At 38.2% G+C, this 18,808-nt stretch overlaps 2 protein-coding genes and 1 long non-coding RNA gene across 3 annotated transcripts; 2 read left to right on the forward strand and 1 right to left on the reverse strand.

The window, feature by feature from the left end:
• The first annotated feature begins 4,225 nt into the window (after window positions 1–4,225).
• On the forward strand, window positions 4,226–6,738 carry LOC130744893 (F-box/kelch-repeat protein At3g23880-like). Its single transcript, XM_057597054.1, has 2 exons — window positions 4,226–5,698; window positions 6,439–6,738. The coding sequence occupies exon 1, from the start codon at window positions 4,226–4,228 to the stop codon at window positions 5,672–5,674; it is 1,449 nt and encodes a 482-aa protein (XP_057453037.1). The 3' UTR covers window positions 5,675–5,698; window positions 6,439–6,738.
• Window positions 6,739–10,176: 3,438 nt separating this feature from the next.
• Window positions 10,177–12,820, forward strand: LOC130746702 (uncharacterized). Its single transcript, XR_009022182.1, has 2 exons — window positions 10,177–11,425; window positions 12,467–12,820. It is a non-coding gene; the product is annotated as an uncharacterized LOC130746702 (long non-coding RNA).
• A 5,072-nt stretch (window positions 12,821–17,892) lies between these two features.
• Window positions 17,893–18,333, reverse strand: LOC130744900 (uncharacterized mitochondrial protein AtMg00310-like). The gene has a single exon (XM_057597061.1). It carries the CDS (start codon window positions 18,331–18,333, stop codon window positions 17,893–17,895), a length of 441 nt encoding a protein of 146 aa, XP_057453044.1.
• Window positions 18,334–18,808: the final 475 nt, after the last annotated feature.

An 18,808-nucleotide genomic window follows, 5' to 3' on the forward strand; every position in this document is an offset into this window, starting at 1 on the left:
ACGAGTCGCGCCTTCGGCGACTCGTTTCCGTTAATGTGACGAGTGTCACGTAAGTGGTCTTGAACCATCAATAACAGCACGTGCTCTTCATCTGAAAATGCATCAGCTTGAGCGCGCGTATTTTGTCAAGACGAGTCGTGCCTTCGGCGACTCGTTTCTGTTATTGTGACGAGTGTCACGTAAGTGGTCTTGGACCATCAATAACGACACGTGCTCTTCATCTGAAAATGCATCAGCTTGAGCACGCGTACTTTATCGTGGCGAGTCGTGCCTTCGGCGACTCGTTTCCATTATTGTGACGAGTGTCACGTAAGTGGTCTTGGACCATCAATAACGACACGTGCAAAACCCTTAACCCTAGCCTTCTTGGGTCTGCCCCTTGGCCTGGAAACTTTCACAGTCTCAATGAGTAGAGAATGATCAGTAGAGGGGGAAGGCAAAGAGGAAAAGTTGGCTCCCGAATCCTCCGTGCCAGAAGAACCGAGACCAATGACAGCAACACTCACCTCCTCCCCAAGACCATCGCCCTCTCCAATCACCTCAACCACGTGAGAACCGAGAAACAGAGGATCAAGCTCAGGGAAAAGGAAAACGTCGGGAACCCTTTCACCCAAAAAGCACCCCCTAACGAGCCCTTGACCCATCTCCTCTTCTTCAAGAATCTTACCTCTAACGTTGGAGATAGAAGCCATCTGCGAAGGAAAGCCCTTGCTGTGAGCACATCCAGAAACCGAGGCCTTCAACACGTCCCTGGGGAACCTGGCCGGAGACACCGACAGGGCCACCCCACCCACCCTGAGACCATCAATCGCACAGGCAGCAAAAGAGGCATGCTCCACTGAGAGAAAACTGACGAAACCGAAACGAAATCGCCTCCCAATCTTGCGGTTTCATTGAACAAAAACCCTCAAGATGCTTCCAAACATAGAGAAAAGACCCTGAATGTGATGGTAGCTGATCGAATCTTCGATGTCGTTGACGAAGAGAGTATAAACGTTGCTCCTTGATCCGTGATTGCTCGGAATCAAAACCCCCTTCTCGCACCCAATTCCCCCTTTTTCCCGACTCAGCAAAATTAGCGTCCAGGGCCAGTAACGGACTGCCCCAGACCTCCTCCAGTTCATCCTCTTCCACATCGCCATCTTCCGCCACCGGGCCTTGCCCCCTTCCGCCTACAGCCGCCGCAAGGTTTGCTTGGGTTGGAGAAACCCTAGCAGAGCTTGACATGTCGTTATCTTTTAATATTTTTTATATTTACATTTTCATATTTCCTCTCTCGTTTTTCTTTTTTAAATACGCATTATATCACATATTTAAGTTTTTTTTTCTAATCCTAGTTACATTCTAATTCCATTTTTTTCCTAATTTGTTATGCACTGAATCAATATACTAAAACAATTCTTTTGGTACATCGGAAAGATAAATTGCACCCTTCAGGAATCGATCCCTGGACCTCCCCCTACCCAACTCATATGTCCCCCAGTTCTACCACTTGAGCTATCATAAACCATGTATTATTTTATATACGAAAACATAAAATACAAGAAGTTTGAGTTAATTTCCAAATCAATCCTCTAAAAATATTTGATATTAATTTTTTTATATTGCATGTTTGATATCATTTTGAACGGAAGATATTACATTTATTTTTTTATTTTGATATAAAAAAATAACCAAGTCATTAAAAAAAGACTTTGTTAGCATATATCTTAATAGTATAACAATCACAAATAATTTTTATTAATTGTTCTAATAACATTAAAAATCATTAAATGTTAAATTAATACAGTAGATGTTTTTTTAATAAAGTCACAATTGATTATTAAATGAATATTAATAAATTAATTATTTTCAAAAATATGAAATTATTTAATATTTAAATTACTAGAAAATCAAAAATATAATTATGATATCATCTACCTCCTAATTATAGTATGAGAGAGAAAATTTATGAAGAAAGACATTGAATGAGGGGGTGACACTTCGGAGTTGCCACTTTTTGCTTTAAGAAATAATATATAGTATAGAATTAAAGAAATCTAACAGGCACATGAAGTTTTAATTTTTTGTTGTGATGAAACATTTTTGTTCGAGGGAAAAGAGAAAGAGAGGTTAGGGAATGTGTGCGCTGGTTAGGAAAGTATGCGAGGTTACTCACAATGTGCCATGACTTAGCCTATATCAGACCCAAGTTAGACCACATCAAGTTCATAGATAGACAAGGTTAAGAATTTTTTGAAAGCCTATTTTGTTATTAGAAAAAGTTCAGCTTAGTCTACTCAAAAAGTCTTATAAGTCTTACAGGTCGACCTATTTAAATAAATATATATAATAAGGGTTAATGATCAAATTAGTCTCTGATTTTGTAAGCGAGTTTGAATTTAGTCCTTCAGCGGAAAAATGACATTTAGTGACGGTTATTTTTACAATTACTGGTTGTTTTGGACCGCCACTAAACGTCATTTTTTTGCTAAGGGACTAAAATCAAAGTCGCTTAGAGAGTTGCTAATTTTAAGTCACCCGTCCAGTGCTCCTTGTCTTGGCGTTGCCACGGGACATAGGCCCTTTTAATATGGAAAGACATTGAGTTTGTTTGATTGTAGTTTTTAAAAACTGTTTTCTGTTTTTACAATTGAAAAATTGAAAAAACTTGTATAAAAAATTGTTTATGTGATCAACATTCACAGCCTGTTTAGTTCGCCCAAAATGTCACTTGACACATAATGATGGTAGAATGGGAATTACCGCCTTGGGAACCAGATAAGTCTGGCTAATGAACTAGAGCAAAATGCATCCTATCATCTTTCTAATGTCAAATGACAAGGATGAAGGGGGTTATGTGTTGGCATCCAAAAAAAGGAAAAATTCGGCTAACAACATCAGTTGTTGATTAGTTGATTTCGACTGTTTGAATATGGCAATTTGGCCAGTTGTTAGTTGATGGATCGACTATCAGTCAGTCATTAGTCGATCTGGATCGACTGCCATTCAACTGTTAGTCGATCGAGATCGATAGTCAGTCAGCTGTTAGCCGATTTGAATTGATCGTCAGTTAGCTTATTCGGATCGACTAACAGTCACCTGTTAGCCGATTTGAACTTTCAAATGTGGAGCCTAATTCGTTACTTAAGTTAAATTATCAGATAAAGCATGCGCTAAAAGAGATAATATAGTTATTTTTATAACAAAAAATTCCTACTTTTAAGGAGGGAATATCCTGCATGCATTTTGAGAATTTTACAATAACTACTTAATCTTTAAGTGACATTTTCGTCCAATACTTGAAGATATTGGATTCACTTGGCACAAGTATAGGAGTTTCATGTGAAATGGAGGTAGTAACTTTAAATCTTTAAGCTTTATTTCATTTACATCCAACCAATTTAAGTCTTTCTTCATCCATTTTTTTCTTACCTTCGTTAGTAGTCATCCTTTTGACACAAACTGTTCAATGGCGATCACTAAGAGTTTTTTAGAGTGTTTTAGGAACCTGGATTGAGGAACAGAGTCACTTCCTCAAGTAACCGCTTGATTATGAAAGCGTTACATTGGTTTCTCAATTGACCTAAACAGTTACCTAGTTCCCAAAACTATTTGTAAACCAAAAGTTATATATTATTAAATGTTGTATTAGAACTTCTCCTATCGAGCCTAATTGTATCGAATTTTATACCATACAATAAGTTATGGAAGTGGAACAACCACCTTTGGATGGAAGTGAGTCTATTCCCAAATAATAGCTCAAGTGGTTTTTTCTTATGAGTAAAAAATTATATTCAAACTAGCACAAGAGGTGCTAAAGCCGAATACAAGAGAAGAAGAAAAAGAGAGAAAAACAAAAATAATTACAAACTGGTAGCAAATTAACCAGCAAGCCCCACGATAAAAAACTAAAGCCAGCCCCACTAGCAGTGACAGATGCAAACCCAAAAAGCTCCAAGAGCCACCCCATTATATAAAAGCATAATACTTAAAACTATCCTTCACCATCATTGACACAACGTACTGTCAGCCACACCAAGAGTCAAAACCAAAGCATCCTCTCCACACTAGAGATGGCCCCAGCGGGAGAAAAGAAAAAGCTGGCCTGCAATTTACAACATGGACAAACACTCCAAGGGGCAAGACTTCCATTCATACAGAGTTGCAAAATCTACTCCATCGTGCCTTGAGCCAATGCATAAATAAATACATTTGAAATCTTTAAACCCCAATATCCATTCCAATGCGAAGTAAGAAAACAAAAAACCCTTCTCTTCTCGACATGGAGAACGAGAACGAGAAGAACCTCAGTCTACCTACCGAGTTGATCATTGAAATTCTGCTTCGGCTACCGGTGAGATCTTTACTGCGCTTTAGAAGGGTTTGTACGTCATGGTCCTCCCTCATTTCTGATCCCCAATTCGCAGAATCCCATTTTGACTTGAATGCTGCACCCACTGATCGTCTTCTTCTTCGATTTATCAATGAGAATAGGGCTAGAGTTCAATCCTTTGATCTAGCTTCATCACTTCGCGACCGTTCTGCTGTCAAAACCCTCAATTTCCCCTCTCCATCCATGTCGTGTGATCACAACCCTATACATTTCTTAGGTTCTTGCAGGGGGTTTATGCTTTTAGCCTATGAACGTACTTCTGATTTCATTGTGTGGAATCCAACAACAGGTTTCGATAAACAAATTCAACATTTTGAAAGTGACTTCATGTCTGCCTCTCTACATGGTTTTGGGTATGACAAATCAACAGATGATTATTTTGTTGTTCTTATAAGACTACTGATTAGAGCTAACCAAGCTGAAATTCAGGCTTTTTCTTTGAAATCCGAATCATGGCATGTCACTAAGTCTGTTAATAGTCAATATGTGGATCATGGTGATGATTTCAGCTCCGGGGTATTCTTGAATGATTCTCTTCATTGGCTGGTTGCTCCTACCGCTAGGGATACAAATGCTTATGTAGTTGCTGCCTTTGATTTGGTAGAAAAGAGTTTATCAGAGATTGAGATTCCTCTTTCACCTAATTTAGCAGCATTTGTGACAGGGAAAGTGTATCATTTGAGGGTTTTGGGAGAATGCCTCAGTGTGTGTTCCTCGGGTGGACATACGTATGGTAGGGCTGATATATGGGTCATGAAAAAATATAAAGTGCAGGCTTCTTGGACCAAAACTTTTGTCATATCTTCTTGTCACATTCCTTGCAGACACTTTTATCCAGTATGTTTCGTTGAAGGTGGGGGAGTTGTTGGAACTAATGGTCGTGGAACATTGATGAAATTTAGTTCCAAGGGAGAACTGCTTGAGCATCACAAATATGATCGGGAGTACAAAAAGGTTTTAAAATATTTTGAGATGTATAGAGAGAGTCTGCTGTTATTCCCTGGTGAACAACGACCCATCCTTTGTGCAACATCACTCCCTGGTGACTTTAAGGAAGCAACTGAAGAGGATGAAGAGAAAGCATTTGAAGATGAAGAAGCAATTGAAGATGAGTATGCAAGTGGAGATGAGGAAGATGATGCAACGGATGATTCAAATGCATCTGAAGGTGGGTATCCAACTGAAGATGAGGAAGATGCAACTGAAGATGAGGAAGAGGGAGAAACTGAAAATGATGATGATGATGATGACGATGATGGTGATGATAATGAGGATGAAGATGAAGATGACCTACTGTAACTGTTCAAGATTCAAGAAAAAATAGTATGTAATATTCTCCAACCCTTGTTACCTTTTTGTTCATATTCTTTTGCGTTACAAAACATGAAAAGCTTAATGCAGAAGGCATGATACATGAAAATGATACCTTACACATATACCATACTCTCTCTTTCTTCCTACCTAATAATGTTTTCTTTATTTTTTCAAAAAACACTGATACAAGTTAAGATCAGGTTTGGTGGTGGATTTAATTCACTCATGAGTAGATATCTAGCTCACGTAAGAAAGTAAAGGCTGTACAAGAAAAAATGTTTGCTCTATCACAGTGTCACTTATGTTTTTATGTTACATTTGACAATTTGATTTTAAAGATAAAATCTTATCAAATATCTGTATGTTGACAATTAAAATCATCTCATCTTTCTTGCAAGCCACAAAGTAAGCAAGAATGCTTTATACAATTTCCTCAATGTCCTAACTTTTCTTCAAATTACAACACTGCTAGCCAAAAGAGACTGTCATATATAGGATAAGATATTACATATGAATATATGATAACTCGTTTCAATGCAGAAATAGTGCATGTCTTAGCATTGGTTTCAGTCAGATTGGGTTTAGAGCACACATTAAAATTTAATTAGTTTTTGAAGTAGGACTTTAACTTTTATCAAATCTTAGTTGGAGTAAGTAGATACTATTTAGAATCATTTTTTTATTTTCCACTTAATATTGTAATTGCATTTGCATTTTGTTTCCCTTACCCTCTTTTACATGTTTTTCAGATTAACACTTGGTGCCTTTGTTCGATGTTTTGACTTGAAGTTGTGGAGATACTGTGGTCTTAACCATATAGTACCTTAAAGATGGGATGGAGCGAAAGGTTTTGAAACTAGTCAAGTTGTGTTATGAATTGAACTTGCGTGTAATTGATTTAAGTATTTAACCACTTTGTCACATTGATCTATTGTTTGATAAGGTTTTTTTTGGCGTTCTTTCATGATATCCCTTATGATACTAAGTAGTTTGGATGTCTATTGTAAGGACGGTGCAATGGATTAAAAAGAATTAGAGATTCAACTTGACTTGCTAATGTCTCTATTCATATTTTTTTCTTCCTTTATCAAGATTATATTTATTATTAAATGGGAAAAAAGGTGTAGTTTTCACTTTCAAGATTATTTTTAGCTGCATAATCTTGTAAATCACATAGATATATCTTCAATCTTACAGGCTACAGCAACTTCCGTTTTCTTTTATGGTTAACAAATTATGTATATATGGACTTGGTATCAGAAAAACTATGAATAGAAGTCAACATATGGGATTGCTATATGGCTATGCTTTGGGTTGTTGCATTTATTTTCCACTCTACGCTTTAGGTTTGAGATAATTTTTAAAGTTTGAAATATTGTATAGTGCATCAAATTGGTGGCAATGGACAGAGTCTATAGTAGATTTTTTCACTTAAGTTTATTGTTGTTGACAGCCTATGGTTTGAAGACTTTGTATTTGCTACTTCCCCCTTCTTTCAAGATCCTTCATCCCATGTCAAAAAGAAACTGTTTATTTTGAGGGCTGTGTTTCAGAAATTAGGAGTTAGGACCATTACCTTGACTTTGTAGGGTGCTGCTGATGTTTGTTAGTATGCTGGCATCATATGTTTCGTTAGTAGTGTACACCATTTGACATTATATAGGATCAAATTTAAGGTTTCAGACAAATTTCAATAATATCATTTCATCCATGCATGTAGCCAGCTTCCACCTAATGGGAAAGAGCTTTTTCTTTTCAATGTTAATTTGGGAACTAGGAAGTGGATAGGTAAAACACTCTCATTTGATTTTAAAGCATTCTGTATAAAGCAGGACAGAGTGTTGATTGCCAAGAGCTACTTCATCTATGGCAGCATTTTAAGAATTCCTAGTTTCTTACATATGCTGAAGCGTCCAATTGAAGAACTTGTACTTATCTCTCTAAGATTTTTCCCCTTGTTTTCCTATCATCTTATAACTAACGGTTGTCACGGTTATGATTGTGGTCATTACTTACAGCTATGTAAATTGCAACTTTTGCATCAAATGTAAACTTGTTGCCACAATCACACAATTGGGACCACACCCTGCAGTCTAAAATTTAGAATACCTGTACATATTTTACAAGGGGAATTGTTATTCAGACCCCGATAGCTATTTGAACCCTGTTAAATTTGTAAAATCCGAAAAAGCCCTTTATAAATTTTTTTCGCTCACACTTTCAAAATGCGTCCGTCTCGCACTTTCAAAGTGTGTCCATCACGCACTTTGCAAATGCGTTTTGGTCGCACTTTCACAGTGCGAGCGGAACGCACAATTTTTTTTTTTTCCTGTTTAATTTCTAGAAGGAATTTGAGACTGAAACTTTTTGGTTAAAGTAATAGGACCATTCTGAACTCAAATATGCAGTCAGAATCTCCAAAATCCTACACCTTCTAGTAGTCGCTTCACAATCAGGAGGGGTGCGATTTGGAAAAGTGGACAGTTTTTGGTGTCGGATGCTCAGGCGACCAACTCCAAAATTGAAGAGAAAAATCAAACGGTTATACCTTAGCCCCTTCTTTGAAGGTTCTAAGATTTGTGTAATTTAGCCAAATTCTTTCATCTGGTATTTTATTTTGAATTTCAATTTTTTTTATTCCACTATAAATCTCCAAATATTCTATCTTTATTTACTGTGGAGTCTCATAATTTTTAAAAATCATCTGATATCAGTTCTGTACAAATTTGCAGCAATTCGCTCTTTTAAAGTGCGTGAGTGACGCACTTTAAAAGTGCGTGCATAACGCACTTCTAAAGTGCGCTTATGTGCAGAAAAAAAATTAAAAACGATAGAAACAACTCCCTACAGTTGGAAGTTTTCAAAAACAACAGAAGATTGAGGTTGTGGTGGTGGTGGTGATGGTAGCAGCGGTGGTGGTTGGGGCGGCGGTGGTGGCGGTGGGGGCGGTGGTGGTGGTGGGTGGAGGTGGTGGGTGGAAGAAAGAGGAAAGAGGTAAGGAGAGAGGAGAGAGAATATGAGGATGGGGGGTGAGGATTTTTTTATATTTTTTTCATTAAGGGTATTTTAGTATTTTTACACTTTTTCAGGGGTCCAAATAGCTATTAGGGGTCTGAATAACAATTCCCTTTTACAATTAGCTTAAAGGTTTGAGTGGATGTAACCAAAAAAAGGTTTGAGTGGATGTTGTAACTATTTGAAGACTCAAAGATAATGACTGAGAAAGCAGATAGGTAGTCTAAACTAAGAAAAGATAATGCAGCAAATATAGTAATTCATTTAAGATAAGATTGTCTTTCTTATCATAAAATTATAGGGTTAAAATCTATAATCGTCCCTGTACTTTGACCGAGTTTTGAAAACTGTCCCTCGCCGAAAAATTATCTGAAAACCATTCTCAGACTATTGAAAATAATTTCAACCCATCCCTCAGGCCGCCTCAGGTCCGGCCAGCTCCTTACGTGGTTGTCCACGTCAATTGGGTTAAAACATATAATCGTCCCTGCACTTTGAGCGAGTTTTAAAAACCGCCCCTCGCCGAAAAATTATCTGAAAACCATCCTCAGACTATTGAAAATAATTTCAACTCATCCTACAAAATGCATAGCAACACAGGTCATGAACAAGCAACACATGGTGATGAACAAGCATGCATAATTTCAAGCAAATTTCAAGTTTCAAGCATCACTAAACCCAAATCGCACACTGTCAATTCGAACAAACGAAACCCTAAAATAGAAACAAGGTAGAAACAATCCGATTCAATTCCAAAATAGAAACCAACAACAACAACACACAACTCTCAAAACCAACAACAAATGTTGCTCGCAATTCGTATTCAACACCCTCTCAACAACAAAAACCCTAACTTTCAACAGTTAAATGAGAAGGATTGAGAAAAAACCTCACAAGCTTCCTTCCTAGTTCTTCGTCACAACCTCGGTGTTCTTCGTCCAAGGATGGTTTTCAGATAATTTTCCGGCGAGGAACGGTTTTCAAAACTCGCTCAAAGTTCAGGGACGGTTATAGTTTTTAACCCAAAATTATATGGCACAAATACTATAAAGTCATATAACTTTTTCAAATTTTAAAAAACCCTAACTCATTACCTACTTGTCCCTTCAACAAGAACTGATATTAACATGAAATATAGGAGGGCTAACAAAGAAACACACACAAATACAAAAGCTATCTTTCAAAAGAAAGAAGGTAGGTAGCCCGTTTTATTAAGCAGAAACAAATATAATAAACAAGGGTCATCCGGAAACCTAACTCATGAGAAATTCTTCATCAAAAAGTGATTTTATAAGGTTTACATTTAGAAATAAAAAGGGTTAGATATGTTATTTTATTTGAAATATACCATGTTTCTGATGTTAATCATTTTAAAATTATTTTTCCGTTTTTCATCCCTCGAATATAAGTCGTTTTATTTTTTGTCCTTAATGTTAACTTTTCAATCCAAAACAAACGGAAGTCCATGACAGCATTAGACATGGTATGATTTTAGTACCTTAAACATTTCTTGTTTCTAATTTTAATCCTTGGAAATTTTATTTTTCAGGGCAAATTCCAGGGACTATCTACTATAAGCCATCAAGGCAGAAACTATTCTTTCCCCCATCACCTCTTATCTCCCCCACCCATTGCCTTCTCCCTCACCCAACTCCTTCTTCCCCCAGCATTGCATTTCCCCCTTCCTTCCACCCCGAATCCCAACCCCCACCATCATCCACCAAGCCAAAAACTATTCCCTTGACCAAAACCTCAAAGTACCAAGTAAAACCCTCCATCGATCCCTTGTTGTTACCACGCAACTGCAATGAATGCTGCAAAATCATCGTTTACCTTCGTGAGATTCACCATACCTTCATTTCAACCTGTCAACCTTGAACTAGAGGTACCACAACCAGAGCATCATCCCTGAAACCAAAACCAAGAAACACTCACTCACAATCTCACTCCCAAAACATCATTTTTCCTGCAATAGAACTGGAACAAATAAACGTTCTCTCCCCAATCTCACAACCAGAATCAAAAGAAAAGAATTGGAATTGTGGTTCGGTATTTGAGGCCCACAACCAGTCTCACCCCCAAAATCAGACATGCAATCTCTGGATGTGCGAGAGAAGAGAGCATAGGAGATTGCGCGTTTGAATTGAAACGCACCGTTTCACTCAACAGGGGAAGAAAAAAAAAGTGGTGCAATATTTTTAAAGAAAGAAAATGGGTTGAAAACCCACGGTTTCTTTCTAATGTCACTCGAGAGCTATCCCCCCTCCCTTCTGTCTTCGTTCCAATCTTCCTCTCTCTCAAAATCCTTATCCTTCAATTAATACCTTCATCTTCACCATTTTTATTTCATGCACCAGCTCAACAGTAGAAAAGAGAAAGAAACACTAATACCTGTTGTAGTTTGAACTTGGAATTGGGTGGTTAGAAGGTTACACATATTTTGGGTTGGGTTATTTAGAGCTCTTTGAGGTAAACTCTACAACCCAAAGATTTAAGAAATTCGTTTTTATGGCATGAATTAGTAGTGGGTACTGTCATAGTATAGTAGGAAATCAAGAGTTTGATTTTTTTTCATGAGTTCTCTAAAACCCTAAGTCTCATAAATTGGGGGTTTTTATCTAATCTCTTTGCTACCCATTATTGATGCTCTGATTCACAAGGAGGCGTTTCTGTTGGTCCAACGGAAGGTGCAGAAAGGGGTTGAGCTTGCTCTTCATAGTTGTGAGTGCATAGTTTATAAAGTGGCAAGTTTTTATATTTAATTTTCATGGGAGAAACACAAAACTATATTTTCCGTTCAAGCTCTTTATATATTATATCTTATGTCCATGAGTTTTATACCATGTTTTGAAGTACATGAACTAATTGGTGTAGTTTTGTTGTTGTTGCTGCAAACCTTTGGCTTTTGATCACTTGTGATGCTTTTTTTTTTTTACTCTATGCGTTGTGATATTTAAGCTTTAAGTTTCTTTTTAAGGATTTTAGAAGATTCAAGAACGTGATGTGATGACTATGTGAAAGTTTGGAAATTAAACTCATGAGAAGGAAAAATGAAGCTTAATGAGATTTGAAATGTTAGTACATAATATATATATTTTTGGTATTTGAGCTGAACCTAAAACTATATTCTATCAAATCTTATGTTTGAAAATTATGTTATGAGTTATATTTCGGAAAGCCGTTCGTCGCAACGAAGAGATAATGCGACATATTTACCGTTCGTCGCAACGAAGAGATAATGCGACATATTTACCGTTCGTCGCAACGAAGAGATAATGCGACATATTTACCGTTCGTCACAACGAAGAGATAATGCGACATATGTACCGTTCGTCGCAACAAAGAGATAATGCGACCTATGCACTTTAAGTCATAGTATAGTACCGTTCGTCACAACGAAGAGATAATGTGACTATGCAAATTCATGCTTTTTAGTAGCGTACCGTTTGTCGCAACGAAGAGACAATGCGGCCTATATGCATATAGTTTGTGGAGGTGATTGTTGTTGAATGATGAAGGTTGAAGTTGCTTCCCAATTCTTGTTATTCCGTTATTGAATTTAAAGCTTGTGTGAAAGTGTATGGAGCTTTCAAAGATTTTTCCAAGAGGATATTGATTTAAAGTTTCTTATGTATATACATGATATACCAAAAATCTGGTTTTAATGATCGTGCCTTAAGTCTTCTCCTTTCCGCGCACTTTATTTATTATGCCTCACTAAGTCTTTGTGACTTACCCCATTATTATTTCCATTTTTTTTAGATTCACAAGCAGCTATGTAGCGGATTTCTGGGCCTTGCTAAGTTACCCAGGAGTCTTCACTTGTTTTGGTATGCCTCCATTGTCCGGTGGCTAGTATGTTCTTTTTGGTCGACTCCAGTATGATGCAGCCATAGGCATAGAGAGTCGTTTACTTACTTTGGGTTGTAATTATTAAACTCACAATGTTAGCAGTTTGTTGGGTTTGTACTCTTGAAACCCTATGATGGGTGTTATTTTGTTATGATGTAATATCTGGTTATTGGATATCTAGATGTATGTTATGACAGGTATTTATCATTTTGATGATGATGATGTTGAAAATACAAAGGAAACTCTGTCGAAATTTCAGTAGAACCTGATACTTTAATTTACGTGTCCATAGAGTGATTTTATCTTTAGGCTTGCCAGGCTAGTTGAGAGTTTGGTTGTTGCTAGCCTGTGCGCCGGTCACGTACTAGAGTGGGTCATGACATGAACCTTCATTGAACCTTTCAAACCCCTCAATTCTTCCTTTTAGTGTGCAAGAACCTGTCATCATCACCTTGTGTAGAAGAAGCTTCCTTGAAGTCCCTTAGATGCGAATCAAGACGTACTTGGGTGAAGGAGAAGCGGTGACAACATCTCTAACTGCAACAGAATAAGGTGTTTTTGATTGGGTTGGAAAGTGAATCATTGGTGGGATGAAGGGTTTGAGAGGTGAAAATGGAGTTTTCAACATATTTGAAATAAAAAATGTAAGGAATAAAATTGGAAACACTGTGTAACACCCCGATTTCGGTGGCGTCACTTTAGTAACCAAAAAGAAAGTTTAAGCGGAAAAACGTGAATATTTTTTTTATAATACACTCAAAGACTGAAAGAAATAAATTCCCCAACAAAAGATAATAGAACTAATATACGATAAATAATTACAGCCCCCACTATGAGTAACAAACCACGTCACGAGTATCCTCCAGTGACGGAAAGTAGTAGAAAGTAGCGCCCGTAGGCAATAGGTACAATCCAAAAGAAAGGTCAAGTGTCCGCAACACTATCCCTCAAAAATGAGAATAAGGCAGCCCAAACGGCCTAAAACAAGACCCCCTAGTCCAACCAACTCTCTGTGATTTCCGTAGAGAAACCACACAAAAAGCTATCGGCAGGAAACTACCCTGTCCCCAAATAAAACATGACGGTCATAGCTAAGACTCTACTCCTACACTAATCCTATCTCGAGTAAGTCGCTCGGTGGCCAGCGGGGTCGGCCACCCATGAACCGTAGTCCTCCTGATCAAGCATCTCCAACCTAGTCCCCCCGAAGGGTGAACCATCATGAACCAGTCCGCCATGGACATCTGACAAAGGGCGTAGTCCGCCAAAGCACACACAGAAGACGCGAGGGTCAACTCCAAAGAATTATATAAGTAATAACTTCAATAGATACAGTTTAAGTGATAGCTACTTAGACTTATAAGTTAGAGATAGCATCCTAGAGTTGTATATTCCACAATGAATATAGATGACAATAATAACAATTAACATGCATCAAATAAGGTTAACAAGTATCAATCACACTCGGCAACTAAGTTAGTATGCATGTTGCATGGAATGCAATGCTGGTAGACAAGATGCATTCCGGAGGGATGGGCATCAACGAGTCAGCCCTAACACCAGCCACGGTGGGACCATTTCTGCTCGCGCGTCTCTTACACCAAACAAAGTGTAGTCAGATCAGCAGTGAACCCAAAGGTCTGCATTTCTGTCTGCTATGAAGAATCACCGCAGTGTTCTTATGTGAAAATACGGGTCTTATGACCATTTTGGAATCCACCGAGGTCCGGTATCCGCGCCGTGTATTAACCTCAAAATGTGTGCATGAATGCAAAGTGATTAGCCAAACAACGTCTCCGACCTCACTCGACACGTCGCCACGTGTTCTAGCTAACTTATTGTCTCTAAAAAGAATACCCTAAGGCAAAAGTTGATTCTGCGACAAAAGACAATTAATTATAAAATGTAGTAACTCATGATGATTTCTCGAATCATCCTACTCATCTCCATCCGATGGTCAAAACTGCTCAGCGAGCAAAAGAGTATTAACACACTCAGAAACGTATAGTTTCCCCAAAACTTGGATTCGACGACACTTCTCATTTTCCAAAACTAATATTCAATCCTAAGCTTGCATCCGAGATTGTTATCATTATTTAAAGGTTTAGAGGTTGTTTAATATCTTATGAATTTTCCTTGTAAAAATAGTTTCCATTTAGTCTTATCGTATTTCCTATGAGTTTCAAGATCCCATAATCCCAAGTAATTCCCAGAGAATGTCTCAATCCACTAAAACCATAACAAGGCCCGAACTCCGTTCGTCCCGTAAAACTTTCTCAAAATCTCATAAAAATTTGGCATGACTTGCCCGTTATCCTCACTCTGAAGTACAGTAGATATATGAGTAATAGCATAGTTAAATTAGCACAGTCCAACAATCATGGCACAGATATCAACACATCCTAGATTAACCACGTAGCACTTAGCATATAGGGAAAATATCACACATCCTAGATTAACCATTTATCACATAACATGTAAGTCAATCCCAAAAACAATCAATAGATGACTAATCATCATTGTCAGCCGAAGCCTCAGAAAACATTTTCCCAGTCAAACACAAACAAGTGCATAAACAGTAAATCAAGTCGAATGCGTCGACACCTAAAGCATTAACTAATAGTTCAGTGAGTAGCCCTCACCTGTAGTTCCTCCAGGGTTCTCCTCAAACGCTCCTTCACAATCCACGCCTTGTTCTTCGGGAAATTCCTCAAAAGAACCTTAGAGCAAAAACCACAGAATTCCATCATAATCAGTCATAAACTCAGCAATCAATACTCATTGAGGTTACACGAAGTAGCATATACTCCGAGGTACGATAATCTAGCGTGATAGAACGAGTTTTCGAAAAAGAAATTTTCCTCCTCCCCCCTAGGGTGCTCACGGCCACACACAACAATTGTGTGCGTCGACTTTTCTTCGATCAAACTTGGTTCCTAGGCTATTATTAGTCGTAACTAAGGTGAATCTAAACTCGGAAAAATTATCGGATCGAAAACTGTCGCAGGGGTATTTTGGTCAATATTTTTAGCTCAGAATTTCAAAATTGGAATTTCGAAAAACAAATTGGATGGGGACGTCACCAACAACGTTTATGACGACTAATCCTACTAGCACTAAGCTATGTCGAGAGTTTTCAGTATAAAGGATGAAACTTTGTCTAAAAATGGGTATTTCCTACAGAAATGAATTCCGGGGGCATTTCGACGACATTCGGCAAAATGTAATCCGCTAGAAGAACTCTTGGGTACGTAGGGAAGATGTTTAGACACTAAAATCAAGCTATTTGGACAGTTTTACAAAAACCTCAAAACTTAGAGCACAGAAAGACATAGTGAAAAACTACGGAATTGACAATCAGAGGCAAGGATTAGCAACTATACCTCGATACCTTCAAGCAGCAATTGTCTGAGCAACGATCAAGCAAGAAATGGCGAAAATCTTCTCCTCCTTCCTCCTCCTTGAGCTTGCGGGTTTTGGGTAGAAAATGGGTGAGTTTTACCAAATTTTCCATTTTCTTGCTATTTATAGGTTTTGGAAAATGCGGAAAAATGAAAATTTCGCGATTCCGATTTTTCCTACGTATTCCTCGGAGAATTCTAAGATACGTTTTGGTGACAGAATTCCAGAACTCAAAACAGGTTTCTTGGAATTAAATCAAACGATCCAAAGTCAGTGTAAATCGATTTTACCCGAAAAGTTACTTTTTGCAGTGGATGTCGGAAGAGAAAACTTCCTTCTGAAGAAAGATTGGAAACATCAAGAGAAATGGGTTTTCACGTGTGGAATCTTTATTTGAAGCTCCGAATAGAAAAAGTCTTCATCGTCGGTTGATTTTAGGTTTCTTGAACTATCAGGGTTTTAGTTTCGGCAAACCTCCGAGGATTGGAATCGGACGTTCGTGCATTCTAGGGTTTCGCATCGAAACGCTTGTTTATAGACGATCAAGAGAAGTTCTAACATTTCTCTGAAGATTTTTGGAAATAGTTTCCATTGTGTCTTAAAGTGTAAATTAGTTATTTACTAGTGTTCTTGCCCTAGGTTTAAGCGTATATCAATCGTGCTATAACTTTTATCGATTTTGATACAATCCTTAGACCTTTCCTGAAATTTCTCCTTCATAAATTTATTCCATTCAATAAACTCTTGTTCAGGTTTCCCTTCACGATACATCAAACCTAATCGTGAATAGGAATTTTATTCACTTATCAAACCTACCCGACCCTTATTAGTCTAAGTTTTTTTTTGTAAGCCATGATTTATTATTAAAGGGCACAAGGGGTGCAACCCAATTATAAGATAGGTAATTCAAAACATAACAGAAAGGTAGATGGACAGCAGGGGATAGCGAAACAGAAGCAAAAAAGTTACAGTATAGGGGAAAAAGAGCAAAAATGTAAAAGCCAAGACTATCACCACTAATTCAAGGTAATGCTCCCTGCTTATGTATGTTCTGATCCTCCAAATAATCATTCAGCAGTCAGCATCCAGCAAAGAAATAGGAAAATGTGAGCATTCAGGGGAGGTAGGAGTACCATGTCCCTCACAACAATCTCCACTATACCAGCAGATTAATTCACAGCTTGTATGCAGAGGATGGGCTGAGAGATCCATTCATACAGTGAACAATGGAAACCCTTGACTCTCCTAGAAAGCCAATGCCATACACGAATTTGGGTCCTATCAAATAGCTCCTCCGGTTGTACCTGATTCCCATTAAAGATTATTCCATTCCTGAGCATCCATAGTGACCAAGTCATAGCCAGCCACACCATTCTCAAAACCGCATTCTGTTTTGATGCTAATCCCGGCCAGACATGTTGTAGCAGATGATCCTTACAGCTTCCTGGACATACTGATATTCCTCCCAACCAGCGAAGGCACCTTGTCGATAATTGTGAGCAACCGTGCATGTCACAAACAAGTGATCTGTTGTTTCTGTTTCATGTAAGCATAACACACAGCGTAGATCGTTATCAGTAGAAAGGACTCTTCGTTGTACCAATTTCTGCTTTGTAGGTAATCTGTCTAGTAGCATCCTCCAGGCAAAAACACAGACATTTGAGGGGGCTCTAGAACCCCAAACCAGATTGAAGACAGGGTCAATTGTTTCTGCTGGAATTCCTTTGAGTATTTTATAAGCGGATTGAACTGAGAAGACTCCATCCGTTTCAAATAACCACTTCCAAGAGTCAGGTACCTCATTCAGCACAATACACCCAATGGACCTTCTAAGATCATCCAGCAGCATTGTTTCACGAGGGCTCAGAATTCTTCGCCGTCTAAACAGCCAAGTTACCTCTCCATTTACCCACTGGTACATGTCTCTCAATTTGCTATTTTTTCTGAATAGAAAGGTGAAAGAGTTTGCTGAAGCTAGTTTTCAAGAGTTCATTCCCACACCACTTCTCTTTCCAAAAATGCACAGTGTTTCCACAACCAATTGTTTGCTTCAAACCTGTATCAAACCAGCACTCGTTTGAACAAGGATTATAGCATACTTTGAACAAATCACGCCACCAAATTGAGTCCTTGTTCAAAGAATTCAGTCCTCCTCCCTTTTCTCTATTTCCATAGCACGCCCAAATGATTTTGCTGCAAAGATCATTGTCTCTCCTCAAGAACTTCCATCTCCATTTTCCCAAAAGTACTAAATTGAAAGCGTCCCAATCCTTGACCCCTAAACCACCCTCCTCGTGTGGTCTACAAACCGAATCCCATTTTACCCAAGCAATCTTTGAACTTTGATCGGTTCCACCCCATAAGAACTTCCTCATGACCCTTTTTGCCTCCCTCAAGATACCCTTAGGAATTTGGAAAGAAAGAGAGGAAAAACAACAGGATTGCAGTCAAAATATTGTTTATCAAGCATACCCTACCTCCAAAGGATAGTGTTTTTTGTTTCCAAGATGATAACTTCTTTCTCAATCGATTCTAAACCGGCTGCCATAGGTTAGCTCTTCTAGGATTTCCGCCAATAGGAATGCCTAGATAGATGAAAGGGAGGCTTCCAACTCTACAATTCATGATAGTTGCAAACATCCGTAGCTCATCAATAGGCACATTAATTCCCACACAACAAGTTTTAAGGAAGTTGACCTTTAAACCTGAGGCGAGCTCGAAGCATCGAAGTATGCATTTCATGGAGAGGACATTTTGTAGAGATGCATTCCCCATGAGGAGCGTGTCATCCGCGAATTGATGAATTGCCACATCCACTTTTTCAGAATCACCCACCTTCACCCCTACTAG

Source organism: Lotus japonicus, chromosome 1 (genome assembly GCF_012489685.1).
Source record: "Lotus japonicus ecotype B-129 chromosome 1, LjGifu_v1.2".
Classification (NCBI taxonomy): Eukaryota; Viridiplantae; Streptophyta; class Magnoliopsida; order Fabales; family Fabaceae; genus Lotus; species Lotus japonicus.